This window comes from Thrips palmi, unplaced genomic scaffold, assembly GCF_012932325.1.
Source record: "Thrips palmi isolate BJ-2018 unplaced genomic scaffold, TpBJ-2018v1 HiC_scaffold_15, whole genome shotgun sequence".
Classification (NCBI taxonomy): Eukaryota; Metazoa; Arthropoda; class Insecta; order Thysanoptera; family Thripidae; genus Thrips; species Thrips palmi.
Window position 1 is genome coordinate 13,251,423 of NW_023144624.1, and position 14,616 is coordinate 13,266,038.

At 59.7% G+C, this 14,616-nt stretch overlaps 1 protein-coding gene across 1 annotated transcript; it reads right to left on the reverse strand.

Annotated features, from left to right (window-relative positions):
• Nucleotides 1-167: 167 nt before the first annotated feature.
• On the reverse strand, nt 168-13,732 carry LOC117641259 (anoctamin-4-like). Its single transcript, XM_034378423.1, is given in 23 exon segments — nt 168-722; nt 724-732; nt 1,034-1,318; nt 1,388-1,593; nt 1,677-1,819; nt 1,895-2,064; nt 2,130-2,273; nt 2,354-2,518; nt 2,592-2,809; nt 2,912-2,966; nt 2,968-3,079; nt 3,152-3,357; nt 3,438-3,545; nt 3,631-3,730; nt 3,818-3,957; nt 4,038-4,067; nt 4,164-4,262; nt 4,337-4,531; nt 4,611-4,879; nt 7,734-7,949; nt 8,020-8,141; nt 8,609-8,828; nt 13,711-13,732. Coding segments are annotated over 23 exon segments (3,585 nt in total). The 3' UTR covers nt 168-371.
• Nucleotides 13,733-14,616: the final 884 nt, after the last annotated feature.

Sequence of the window (14,616 nt, forward strand, 5' to 3'; positions counted from 1 at the left end):
CTCGCAGTCAGTGACGCGGCGGTAGGCGCGGCGCAGCCCGCGCACGATGCTGGCCCGCACGGACTCCGGCCTGCTGCCCCTGCCGCCAAGGCCGCCAAGGCCGCCAAGGCCGCCCAGCAGGTGGAGCTGCGTCCCCTGCGGACACACTGCCATCAGCACGAGGGCCCCAGGGCGTGCTGGGTGCGGGGCGTGCGGGTTCCAGTGTCGGCGGCGACAAGCGATTAATTCGTTTAATCTCAGTAGAGTCCGATTTTTAAGGACCGCACCCACCCTACGCGCTCCATGTTAGGTCGCTGATGGACCTGCCCCCAGGGCGCAGTGTGGGTACGGCCCCCGTGAGCTGGCCGTTGGCTGGCCGTGAGCACAGCGTGCTAGGGGTGTGCCAGGGACGTGCTGCTGGGGTCGCCCCACACCGTGGACGAGCTGCGCGTTCCCGTGCGGTGCACGTCCGAGTGGCTGTCACCCGCCGCGCCGTCCGACTGCCGGGACAGCCGCCGCCCCCACGAGCCGCGCCTCAGGATGTCGCCGAAGCGGGAGTTGTTTCCGCGGTCGCGCTCGCGCAGCGCGTACAGCAGCTCGTCGTACTCGTCGACGCTCTTGCCGCGCGACAGCCCGTGCTCGAACTTGGCCTCCTTGGTGAGCAGCCGCTCGCGCTGGATCTGCGTGCGCACCTCGGTCGGCACGTCGGGGATCACGTAGGACACCACGGCCGTCGTTAGGAACAACGATGTGCTGCACAAGCAAGCACATCAAGCTTCAATCAATCAAGCACACATCAAGACTTCACGAAAAAGTGCGCATCAGTTCCACCAGCAGCGTGGCTCAGATCGAGGATTCACTGCTCCACCCCTGTTGCAGTAAGGGTTCCCCATTCATGTCCCCATTGAAGTAGCCGCCATCTCCGTTCCTCGTTGTCGTGGCAATGCCATGTTCCAATGAGGGACCAAGGTGGCGGCTATTAACACAAACATGGGGATCCAAGATGGCGCCCGCTACAATGAGGTGCCCGTACTACTGACGCCTCCTCGCCTACCTCGAACACGACGACGAAGGCCAGCCTGGCGGCGAACACGTGCCAGTACTGGGGCGACAGGCCGTAGGGGTCCGTGGGGTGCTCGGGCCCGTTGCGGTAGCCGCGGTACTGGCACACGTCCGGGTCGGGGTCGTCCACGTCCGAGCCCATGTCGGCCGTGTAGTGCGACGTGTTGAACACGGACAGCGAGGCGTCGATGTAGCCCACCAGGTCGTCCGTGGGCGAGTACTTGTACTTGTACACCATCCGGGGGATGAAGTCGCTCGTGTACGCGATGACAAACGCCTGCAAGGAGACGTAATGATGGCAGACGCGCAGCGTGGCAGTTGCATCCCATTTTAAAATGCCACTCACGTTTGAGACGACTGAGATATAGGTGATGGTCTTCAGAATGCCGAACCAGGCGCCGATGTCCTCGACGCGCTCCGCGAGTGGCCGTCGCGCTTGCGTCACCATCTTGTACGCGTCCAGGCGGATCTCGGCCACGTTGTTGAGCAGGGCGAACACGGGGGCGAGCGGGAACGCCGCCACGAACAGCGTCACGAAGCCGTACTGCAGCACTGAGGAAGGGAGGTTGGCCAACTCGAGAATGAACTGGGAGTGCTCCGCGCACTACCGGCGGCGTAGCGTGGCGACCACTCACCCATCTCCAGGTACTCGTAGAACAGTGCCAGGCGGCCCGGGTCCTGCAGTTGGTAGTCTTCCTCCCAGCGCGTCAGGCCGCGGTTTAAGTCCTTCTTGGTGTGGCTCTTGTGGTACAGGTTGTAGTACCAGTTCCAAAATTTCCTGCAACAATGAGTCTGTCAGCGGTGTGGGCCATGAGGCTAGCTCGGCCCGGTCGGGAGGAGGCAAGGTACTGACGGGTATAGAACTTCGACGAAGTTGTTGAGGCACTGCTTGCCCACCATGATGATGGCCAGCTGGATGCACAACTCCCACAAGCAGCCCGCGGGGTCGCACACGTCGCCCTTCAGCTTCAGGAACTCGGAGCTCCGCGTGGCCTCGTCCCCCGGGTGCATGAAGAAGCGGCCCTGCAGAGGACGACGTTAGAGGGGCAACGACTCGCAACCGAAAAGTGGGGAGGGGAGTTACTTGCCTTGAAGAAAGCTATGTAAATCAGAGATGAGTAAAAGTTCATGAACTCAAAAACAAATATCTTAAAGGTGAAGTTGTCTTCATATTCAGTCTGCGTGCGCGGGTTTTCGAGGTTGGTGAGCCACAGGGCCAGTTGATGGTAGAACTGGGGCAGAGAAGCGCAAATGATTACGGAACAAGGTAAATGAGACGCCAGTCCGGTCAAAAATTGACGCGGCTGCTCACCCTCGTGAGGATCAGGATGATTGTCAAGTTGATGCAGGCCGCCGTGATGGAGGTAAAGATCTTGGCGTGCTGCTTGAGGAAGGCGCCGCCGCCGCTGTGGAAGACGGTGACCAGGGAGATGCGGTAGATGATGGTCCCCAGCACTGCACAGCACACCACCACCACCTGCAAAAACAACCCGCCGTAAAAATATCTGTGTATTTTGTGTGGCGCGCTGCCGCGTCGTCGTCCCTCTCACCATGAACAAGACGGCCGAGCCGGTGGCCGTGAACCGGAGGCACCGGTTCCAGGCCGTGAGGTAGGGCTCCCGCTGCCGGGTCACGGGGTTCACCCTGTAGGTGGTCACGTTGGCCTCGAACTCGGGGCGCGGCTCCTCGTCCTGCTCCACGTTCTGCAGGTCCCACTCCCAGCGGATGACAGCCGCGCGCCGCTTCCACATCTCCAGGAACATGGTCGCTGCGGGGAAGCGAGCACGTTAAGCGGGGCGAGCGCTGCGGCTATGACTATGCGCTGGCCGGCGAAGGGGGTGACGTCTATACCCGGCACTAAGCTGCTCACCCCAAAACGACATGAAGATGGCGAAAAACACGGTGGACGGGTTGTCGAAGAGGTACGGTCATCTTGGCGAACAGGCACGACTCCTTGAGCTTCTGGTAGCGGCAGGCCTTGTCGCACAGCGGGCACAGCGTGATATTCCCAGCGCCCGACGGGTCGCAGATCTCCTTGCTGCGGGGACAAGCAAATTTCGATCTCACTCTGTCGACCTGAACGCGCTTCGTTGCGAGATCAAAGGCATACCTGGGCATGTTGTCTTCCGAGTCCATGGACATGAGGCCGTAGAAGAAGCAGAAGAGGCCGACGCACGACGGCAAGATCAGGGCCTTGGTGTAGAAGCCCAGCCACGCGAAGTACATAGCTATCTTGTCGCCAAAGTACTTCCGGACCAGCCAGAGGGGCTGCCTCTTCAGGCAGCGCGCGGCACGGCCCCACTCCAGGTACAGCAGCTGCGTCAAGCAACACGCGCTAGTCAGCGAGGCCACACAGACAGGCAGCCAGACATCGAGACACGCCGCGGACTACTCACCCTCCTGTCGAACATAAACCCGTTGGGCCCGTCCTCGTCGTAGCGCCCCTCGTGCAGAGGAAAGGCGGACAAATAGGTGCTGTTGCTGAGGAGGTAGCGAATGCCGAGCTGGAGGATGCAGGGGAGAGAAATAAAGTCAGACACTGGTCAGACATTCATTCGAACCGAACGTGATACTACTGCAAAGACTTACCCTTTCCCCGTCAGCAGATTTGGCACGAATCATCAGTTCCCACACTATGGAGCTACGTTGCGCTGAGGTGAAGTACGACTCTCTGTCCTTAACGACGAACCTGGAACGCAGAACGGTATTTTCGATCATTTGTATGGGAAAACAACGAGTCATTCGCTGCGCACTACAAACGCAAGGTGACACCCACTGTTCCTCCCGATCGCTGTGGTGCGTCGATCGGTAGAAAGACGGTTCTTGCGCTATCTTTCGGTGGTCTAGATCAAAAAATTGGTTTAAAAAAGCCATAGGCGTTACACCTTTATCTACAGTGGGTACTTCCTCGCCTTCCTGCGAACAGAACACAACAATCAAGGCCCACCCGCCCTCAGTAATAAATACATGAAGTTACATGACATGAGACTACTTACCCACGCTTTTACAGATATGGATAAAAATCTCTGAAAGGGAGGGGAAAACATTGTTAGATTGGTTTTTATTGTGCGACTTTATGACCTTATGACTTTATGATGGGTAATCATGTTGATTCCGCTCACCTTTATTGGCATCTTCAAATTCATTACTTCTGCATAGCGCGTTATCACCTTCCACGGCGCGTGAATTTTCATAAACATAGATTTTTCGTCGAAAGAACTCTAAAAAAATCAAAGTTTAAGAACACGTTTGTTGTTTTCATATTGCAGTTACCGCACTACGCAGTGCTACCAACCGTCGGTCCTTCGAACTCCAACTGCAGCCCCTCCGCCTCCAGGGCGGCCTGGAACCTCTGCCTCCGCTCGCCGCGCATCGCCTCCTGCTCCGTTGGCACGCCTGACTTGTCCACCTCCCACACCACCACCATGTCGATGCGCCTCCGCCCGTCGCGGAACAGCAGCGTGTTGTGGTCGGCCTGCGCCCCGGACTTCTACAAGAGCGTGGAAAAGGCCCGTCAGCACTCTGCCACTTTGGAGCCAATTTGCAGCCACCGGGGAGCGGACACTCACGACGAGGTCTGGGTCCGAGGCGATGGGCAGCCCCGCCGTCTCCTTCTCCAGCGAGCCGAAGTGGTGGTAGTGCTTGAGCTCGGCCAGGGTGGCCTTGGCGACGGTCGAGGACGCTGGCGCCGCCACCGTGGCCGCGGCCTGCGCGGCCACCATGGTCGTGGCGGCCACATTCTTGCGGTTGTTGCGCTCCTCCGCGATGCCCGGCAGCGGCGTGCCCGGCAGGATGCTGGACTCGAAGCTCGCGTGGTCCGACGCCGAGAGCCGCTGGCCTGCGAAAGCGGTGGCAGTTCCTGTTAGCTGGGGGACGTGGTAGCGTGCTGGCGCGTTGGCTTGTCGCCGGCAGGGCCACGGCGCCAGGGCTAGGGTGCCAGGGCGGCCAGGGACGCGACATCGTCCTTGGAAACAAGAAGCGTCGCCTGGTCGATGGCTTCCCCGCTCCCGAAACATCATCCCCACAACCTCGGCCCCTCACGCCATCCCGCGCGCGGCGCACCAGCCTCGTGCACTCCCCGGGCAGCCCCGTGAGCATGACGCGCCCGTCGCGCCTGCCGCGTGTGGCACTCGTGACTACCGTGACGCACGCACGCAAGCAACCTGTACCGATTACAATCACTCAATTGGCGCGACACTGGCAGTTCCCCGCTCTCTGTCTCTGTTACCTTGGCACGCAAGCGTAGAGAAAAACTGCTTTTCAATACGTTCGATGGTTCGACGCTTCGAAAACTTGCCCAGTTCTACGATTTAGTCATGACGCAGAGACACAGGGGATGTCGCACGAGCGCTCTCCCAACCAATTCAATGCACTGGCTTTCCGAAATATTCCCACGGACCGGCACGAACGCGGCGTTGATCCAAGACAACAGCAAATAACACTCCACTGTTTCCTCGCGATGCATAGAGACACGGGGGGTGTCGACCGAGCGCCTTGCCGACCTATCTGGTAGCCAAGCCCGGCAATCCACTGGCCTTTCGATAGATTCCCACGGACCAGAGCACGAACGCGGCGTTTCCATAAATGATCCAAGACAAAGCAAACAACACTCGACGGCGATGTCTATTCATAGGTGTGGCCGGGAAGGCGGTCGGACGGGCAGGACGCGCCGAGGCACATTGATTATGGACGCACTCCCCGAGGCCCCCGTGGCCCAGTCCGACCCGTCATCTTCCCTCCAAACATTCGTGCTCATTCCTTCTTAAACAGCTGCAAGTCGGCGGCCCGGGCCGGGCAGGACGCACGGAGGCACATTGATTATGGACGCAGTCCCGGAGGGCCGCGGGGCCCAATCCAATCCATCATATTCCTTCCAAACATTCATGCTCATTCCTTCTTAAACAGCTGCAAGTTCGGTGGCTCGGGCTGTGCGGCCGGGGCGGAGCGCACCGAGTGGCGCGTGGCCGCCCACGTCGGGCCCGGCGGCCCGGACGCCTGGCGGGTAGGCAAGCCCGCCGCGCTCCCAAGGCTCGAGCCCGGGCGGTGGCCTACCCGCTGTCTTGCAGGCGTTCTCCCCGTTCTCCCGCATCCTGACTCCGTCTCCCAAACCAGTGCATCGCGGCCCGTGAAAATCCTTTCAACACCTTCACGCCGGTGCGAGAACGGTGTTCTCGTCCCTTGCCGCGATGTCCCATCCCTTCAATTTCATACTTCGGCGTGAACGTGTTAAACTTTGCTTCTATCAAAATCAACGTGACCATGAAAAGTAACATCTAAAACGAAAAGCAGTTACTTTATTCTGGTTTGGACAAAAAGTCGACCTATTCACAGGCCAACACTGAAGTAGCCAGCGTTATCGTTTGAAAAATGAAATTCAAAACTTGTGCGCGCGGTAGGTGGAAGAAGAACACTACGAACCTAACTGTCTACTAAGTACACACTTACAAATGCATGCTTGGCCAAGTACACACTTACAAATGCATGCTTGCTGCAAGTACACACTTACAAACGCATGCTTGACGCATGGAGTTATACGGCGTCAAGCATGCATTTGTAAGTGTGTACTTGGCCAAGCATGCGTTTGTAAGTGTGTACTTGAAAGCATGCATTTGTAAGTGTGTACTTAGTAGACAGTTAGGTTTGCAGTGAAGACTGACCGGTGAGGACCGCCACCCGGCGGCGGATCCGCTTCCTCCGGATGGCGGTGATGATCATGTGCCCCCGGGAGCCCCAGTCCCAGTCCGCGAGCTGGAACCGCTCCGGGGGCGGCCCAGGTGCCGGTCGGGGGCCCGGACCCCCGTCCCGCGTTGGCCCCACTGCCCCGGCCGCAATGTCTGCGGCGAGCGCGGCGTGCGGCGTGGCCTCGCCTCGGCGTGCCTCGGCCCGACTAACTCACGCCCGGCCCGGCGAGCGGCGCAGCAGTGGCGGGCCCCGTCCCGTCCGGGCGTCCGGTACCGCGGGGGCAGACCCAGGCCCGGCGCTGCGTTGGGCCCATCGCGCTGCCTGCCTCGTTTTTTAATATCTACCGGCAATCTGGACATCAACTAAGCCCAACCGATCGGCGGCACGGGCCTGATGCTCGGGCCGTTGCTTCGGGCGGGGTGGGGCGCGGTGCGGCGGGGCGGCGCGGCGGGGCGGGGCGGGGCGGGGCGGGGCGGGGCGGGGCGGGGTGCGGCGGGGCGGGGCACGGCGGGGCGGGGCGGGGCTCTGTCGCCAATTATCCCGATAGAACTACATGCACCCGCACTCGGTGGAGGCAATTAGACGCCCGGCCGGTCCCACAATGTCAAGTAGTCCGTCATTGTCCTGCGCAGCCGCGCGGTGGGCAACCATGTCCTGTCCCTTGTCAATGGGCATGTTTTGTTTTCGTGTCTTTGTTGTTCTAGGTTTGTTATTTGGCTACTGGGCTTGGAGCTGCTGGCGCGCGTCCGCCACCGAGCCGAGAGCCTCGAGGTGGTGGTGGTGCCGAGATCGTCGGCGAGCACCACGCCGCGCCTCACCTGAGGAAAGAGGAACCTGGCACCCCAGCCCAACGCGACAGACCGCGTGCCGGGCCTTGGCCTGCCGTCTGATTCCGAGCACTGCTTTCGTCGCTCTGTCTCTCTCGCACTCATGGGGCGGTCCGTAGGGGTGCGAGAGAGACAGAGTGACGAGGCAGTGTTCGGAATCAGACGGCTGGGCCTTGGCCTTACCGAAGGGCGTGGGCGAGACGAGCTCCCAGGGCCCGTTGCCGGTGGGGTGCACGCTCTGCACGCTGGCGCTGCGGCCCTTGGGCGTCCGCAGGCAGACCAGCGACTGCGGGGGCGGCAGGTTGGGCAGCAGGGGCAGCCCCACGTCCCAGCGGGCCGGCGACGGCACGGGGGTGTCGGGCCGGCTGTAGCCGTCCGTGTCCGGCGTGGGGCCTTGCTCTGCAAAAGGCGGTCGGCATGAGCAGCCGCAGCGCGCGACCCAGTGAGCAGCCCCGGCAGTCCTCGTTACCGACGATGAAGGGCAGCTTGCCGTAGTCGTCGTACAGCTCCTGCTGCTCGTCGGCCCGCGTGGTGCTCGTCGAGCTGACGGGCCGCTCACTGCTCTGCGAGCGCTGCGACCGCAGCGAGTTCCTGCAGGCAAGCAGCAGTCATGAGGACGGCGTCGTGGGGCGCCCTGGCCGCGGCCTCGGACAGGTCTCGCTCTCACTCTTTGGACTGCAGCAGGGGCGGCCGCTCGTCGCGCTCGTCGCTCGGCGAGTTGCTGGGCGTGACTGGGCCGTTGCTCTGGCCGACCCCGGCCGCCTCATCCGACACGCTGTGCACGGCCTTGGCCGCGGCGCGGGTCGCGGCCTCGGCGACGGCCTCAGTCTTGGCAAAGTCCTCGGCCCGATCGGAGCTGGCGGGGCTGGCGGGGCTGGCGGGGCTGGCAGCTCGCGGGGGGAGGGGCGAGGACGGCAGGCGGCGCACGGGGGACTGGGGGTGGCGAGGGAAGTACCTGCAAAAGAGAGAGATAGAAAGGAGGCGCCATCCAGGGACCGAGGACGGCCTCCAGACAAGGACAGAAAGCCTCGCAGCAAGCTTGCAGCCCCGCCTCTTACTTTTGGCCGGTCTCCTTCCATTCGTGCGCGCTGCCGGTGTTGGCTTGCACGGGCAGCGACGGCCTGCGCCTGTTGCGCGCGTACTTGGCGGTGCTGCCGTTGTTGAGGCTGTCGTTCCACTCGGGGGGCGTCCGGATGGCCCACTTGGTGTCGCTGGTGGGCGTCACGGCCGGAGTGTGGGTCCGACTCCGGCTCGCCCCCGTCGCGGTCCCTGCGGCCCCTGCCAAACAGACCGGTCAAATGCCGCGGCGGCACGGGCGTGCCTGGCGGCTGCCTGGCGCGTGCCCGACGCCCACATCCGGGCCTTAATGCGAGCCGGACACCGGGCGACGGACGCCCCGTGGGAAGGCGAGCACGTGGCTGTCGGCCGTCAAGTCGAGCGGCGAGGCGGCGAGGTGAGGGCGTGCGACCCGGCATCGGCATTACCTCGCTAATAGGCCCGCCACGCTGGCAATCAATTGGCCGGTGCAGTGGCGCGGCCAGACCAGGCCAGACCAGGCGGCGGGGCACTCCACTTGTCGCGCCCCGCCGCCCTCCACGCCACTGGGCGACCTGCGGCCTGGGGTGGCCAGTGGGACGATGGTGTCCGCCAAGCCCGGCCAGAACGGCCAGGACGCGCACATCGAGTCTGCTTGCGGCTTGCGGTGTCCAAATAGTTCCTCGTCCCTCCGTTCCGTCTGTCCAGATCGTTGTGCCGTCGTCCTGTCCGTGCAGTCCCCATCGGGTCGGCCGGCGCCACCACGACCCGCCACGGCCGTGCCGGCACAGCCCCGAGGGCCCCGATAACCAGGTCACCAGATTCGGCGATGAAGATCGATGTATCGATCGGGCGGACCGGGCGGACCGCGCTCCTGGCCGCCGGAGAGGACGCCGCGACGCCGCGACGCCGCGCTCCCGGAGGCAGAGGCCAGGATGCCAGCCCCGCCCGTCCCCGCCATCTAGTCCATCTTGCGCAGTGGACGCCAGGGCGCCCCCATGCCAAGTCCGTACCCAGGACCGCCAGGCCAGGGAGCCGGGCAAGGAGGGGACTTCCCAGCGCCGCTCGAGTACGGTAAAAACGCGTCCTGGGAAAACGAGGACCGAGGCTCCAAGGTTGTACGGAGGGACCGTATCCAGGACGGTCCTGGAGGAAATGGCAAAACTTCCAGGACCGTCCTGGAACATAATGTGTTTTTTTTGAGCCGGCCACCCGTTTCCAGGACTGTTCTAAAAGAAACGGATTCGACCAGGACGGTCCTGGAAACGGGTGGCCAGCCCCGCGGAACCGGTGCTTTACAGGCGGCCACCCCATCGGTTGTCGTCTGATATGGGCCGAGTGAAGGGCGGACACTTTGAAAGAGTCTCTCTCTCTCTCCCTCTCTCTCTCTCTCTCTCTCTCTCTCTCTCTCTCTCTCTCTCTCTCTCTCTCTCTCTCTCTCACGAGAGCCTTGGCCTTTCGCTACCACAGTGGTATCCCCGCTGTCAGGCGCTCTCTACCGAATTCGGTCCGTTTCCAGGACAGAGGACGGACCTTTCCAGCGGGCGCGCAGCCGGTACCGCTCGTTTCCAGGACTGAGTCTAGACCTTGAACGAACGGGGCACTATCTTACAAGGTCCGCAGCGGGGCCGGCCACCCGTTTCCAGGACCGTCCTGGTCGGAAGCATCGGTTTCTTTTGAGAACAGTCCTGAAAGCGGTTGGCCGGCTCAAAAAAACACAATGTTTTAGGACGGTCCTGGAAGTTTCGCCATTTCCTCCAGGACCGTCCTGGAAACAGACCCTCCGTACAACCTTGAAGCTTTTCGGTCCTGGTTTTCGCAAGACGCGTTTTTACCGTGAGGCGTGCCCGAGGCGCGGAGCACTGCACTGAGAGAAAAGTTTTGTTGCCAGAATCGAACGTTCGGTAGCCACGACTAAACCTGTTTGGTAACTTTTGAAGTAATCAAACAGTTCGGTTCCCAGTACCGAAGTTGTTTTTTGATGCTGCTTGATGCTCATTAACAAACCAGAATGGGCCTCCGATGACCCTAGTTCACTCTACAAAAAATGTCCTGTCAACGCCGTTAATTTATTACCAATGTTTGCTGTTATTCAATTCACGGCGTTTGCTGTGAACTAGTTCACGGCGTTCACTGTGATCTCGGTTACAGTGTTCACTGTGATCTGGCCACAGTAAACGCCGTGAATTGGAGCCCGATTTGCAGTACTTCGGTGCTCAGCGGCGTCAAACTCACAGTGTTTACTGGGGACCAGATCACAGTGAACACCGCGATCAAGATCACAGTGAATCCCGTGATCAGATCACAGTAAACGCTGTGAATTGGCCTACAGTGAAAACTGGTAATAAATTAACGGCATTTACAGGACATTTTTGGTAGAGTGTTAGTAGCTGGGTAAAAAACAAGTTTATTTCTGATTACCGAACAATGTTTGATCGGTTGATCGACTGCATTGATCATTTTAACAGCGTCGGGCAAAATTGTCTCAGCCCGCGGATCCGTCTTTCCCGCCGGTATTCAATACCCACAGTCCATTCCCTCGCCAATCAAATGATTTGCGCGCGGGAAAACTGGTTACGCATCGCCGGGAGTCGAACCCCGCCGAACCCGTCTCACTATCCAGCCTCCAGGCACGGAACCAACTGAGCCACCGTGACAACTGAGAAGGGACGGGATGTCGTAGCCTCTTGACTGACAGCCCGACAGCAGTGACATCATTCGTCATGTTGCCAAATTCATCATAAGTTCTGTCGAGGGTTGTGTTATTCTATCGATACACCAACCTAAGTCCAAAATAGTTTAGTAGCCACGACTGAACTGGCGGCAATCGAACCACTTTCATAGTGTACATCATTTTGATTTTGATTGGATGGACCAAAGTTGTTCGTTTGTGCAGACAAAACACGATTTTTATCGGATACAAAAGGGGTTAGTGTTCACGACGAAACTCTTTCTACCTGGTTACCAAAACGTTTATTACCTGCGACAAAGCCTTATCAATCGAACAAAGTTCAGTACCGGCAGCAAAACATTTTTCTCAGTGTGCAGGTTATCCCCTGCAGCAGGCGTGGATCCAGGGGAGGCAACAAGTCGCGCTCTACCTCTGCTCCTTCAGGTAGGCAAATTTGGCGACATCGTCACCCCACCCCCTTCTCTGCCTGAACCCGTCTCTGGATCCACCCTTGCCCCACGACTATAGTGACCGCGAGTTGGCAATCTTTCCCCACGAGCTGGGAGAGTGCTCTTTTGATCTTTGAGATCTTACAATGTATATAGTAATTGAAAACTGCCACGTTACTATATTCTACGTATATTTACTTGATACTCGCCTAATTTCACCTACTTTAGAGGCGAATCTCCGCTGAGGAATATTCCCCCTTCTCGGACTTGGACGCGCGGACGCGGCCTCTCGTCCGCCAACGCCGGTCGTGCCCAAGATCTGCGCGTGCTAGTCACTTCCCCGGACGAAGCCCGAAGCCCCCAGAGGAGGGCAGATCTATAACCACAAACTTTGGCCGAACCCGAGCCGCCGGGCCGCGGGGCCGAAGGGCATGGCGTCACTACACCACATCGGTGACGTCACTCGGACTGGACTGGCGTCACGATTGGTCAGGTCGGCGAAGCCGGACCGAACCGCGCTGCGTGCAGGGGATGACGACTCCGACGGAAATAGGTGCTCTGATTACTCGGGAAATAGATTTTCTGTTTTCTGCAGAATTTATTTCTACACGTTTCTTGATACTTGTTTGTGTTGTAAGACTTCATTTTTGTCACAGTCGACAGCCTTACGAGTTTCTGTGCAGTATTGTCCACTGCGGCTGGACTATTACCGACATCTGACCTACGGGGCGCGGCGGTGCATGGCCAACGACACAGCAGCCCCGCTTCGCTACACGTCGCACCACGTCGCTGCATGAGCACAATGCAAGCGAACTGCATGACAACGGCCGACACGGCCACCACAGCCAGCTCGGTCATGTATGCCCAGCCCGCTGCATCTCGGGCATGTCCAACGTGTCCCCGCCGGGCACGGCACGGCACGGTGCCACCATCGCGTCGCCCAGCCCGTGTCGGTAGACAAGGGTGCGCCACCTGCCGCCACGCAAACTGATTCTGAAGAGTCACTTTTGTCGCCCTGTCTCTCTCGAGCCTACGCGGACGCTCCACAAGTGCGAGAGAGACAGAACGACGAAATCGACTCTGGCGGAATCAGTCGGCTCCCGCTGGGCCTACCCTACACGGGGGCCACTGGGGCGAGGGGTATCGACGTCGATACCGCGTGCCGCGCGTGCCGCATGCCAGTCAATGTCACAGCTGGCATCATCCCCAGGGCCCTTCGAGAATCGACTGGGCACACCTGAAGCACGCCGCCATTCCGATGGCTGTCGACGCGAAGGGCCGAGCGAAGATGCTTCGCTTGTTTTCTCCTGGGCCATGCCAGTTAACTGTTGAATGAACTGACTAACTGACGCACCGCGACACTGGTAGTGCCTCGGGTAGTGCCGTTCGCACTCCACGGGGCTCCCTCGACGGAGACAAGCGGCGGCGGCTAATCGTGCACGTCCTGGCGCCCTGCCCTCGGCGCAGCGTGGTCGGCGTACTCACTCGGCTGCTCGCTGGCTTCCATGCCGGCGGCCGGCCCGGCGCCCAGCTGCTGCACTCTCCACGACGCTCAGCCCAGCGCCGCCATGGACAAGGCCGTGGACGAGGACGAGGCCGTGGACGAGGTCGGAGGCGCGGCCGCGGGCCCCGGGCCCTCGTGCCTGTCATGCTGCCCCGCCCCGCCGGCCTCCCCTGCCATGCTGCACTGCACTCGCGCTCGGCTCGACGCGCACCTCGAGCTGCCCGTGTTCGAGTCTGGCTGGTGGCACGTGGCGGTCGACGGCGAGCTCGTCGTGCGGCGCGGCCAGCGCGGTGGGCTGTGGGCCTCGTAAGCCGCTGCTGCTGGACACCGATTGCCGATACGCTACGGCCGGCCCGACCGGCCCGACCTAGCCCGGCGTGGCGTTGCGACGAGCCACCCCTGCCCCTCCCCCTCCCCAGGGGGTTGGGGCCCCCACACACAAGCCGTGCCCCCAATAAGGTGTCATCCGGAGAATATAGCTTTAACAATTGGCATACTCACCCTGTAATCTTGGTGGTGTCATTTTTGTCATTGTTGGCAGGGTGATTCCGTGCGTAGGGGCCGTTTTAGCCACCTAAGAAAGTCAAGTAGGTAATCAATCTTGCTTGTTCGGACGGAATTTGGCCTAGATGGCATCAATTGGACCCCAGGAAGACACTCTGAGCGTGGGCGAGCTAAAAGTTGACTTTCGTTTTCTCCCCCTATAAAATATGACGAAATTAACTGAAAATATGACGGAAATTACGCTTCACGGAAATTACAGACAGGTGTTTCTGGCTCACTGCAACTGCATATCGCCACAGAAATATGCCATAAGTTTGGCACACTAGTTCGACGTCAAGACACATCTTTTCACGTGTAGGATGTCTTTCAAAACCCAATAGACGAGGAGCGAGAGGGGCATACGGAAATTACACCAATTGTTACAACCCACCGATTTTACACACAACTTCCACTCGCACACTCACCCCCCTCACTTTTTCGCCACCGAAACTCGTTCTTGTGGTAAACAGACCGTGCTGAATCTGAATACGGCGGTGGTTTTGAGCAGGAAGCGCTCCTAGTAGTTTTTTTGGTGCTTATTTTGAAACCGCTAAGGTAAAAGTCGGAGTACGGTGGACATTTAGTACGCGTTCTGAAAGTACAGATCCAACCAGTATCCGATCTTCAAATTCAAGCAAGATAGTCACTATTAGTTAAAGATTTGATGGGTGTGTGTGGAATTCGAAGATTTGAATGGAACGCAGGGTTATAAAGCCGCAAAGTTGGTGTAAGGTGCGAATGGACATGACGGAACTTACAAAATCGACCCTTTTGGCCCCTCTCCCGCGTCACATGTTAGCTTTGAAAGTCCGTATACAAAGGGAACAAGCTATTCTAGTGCCAAACAAGATTCTTAAGTGTATA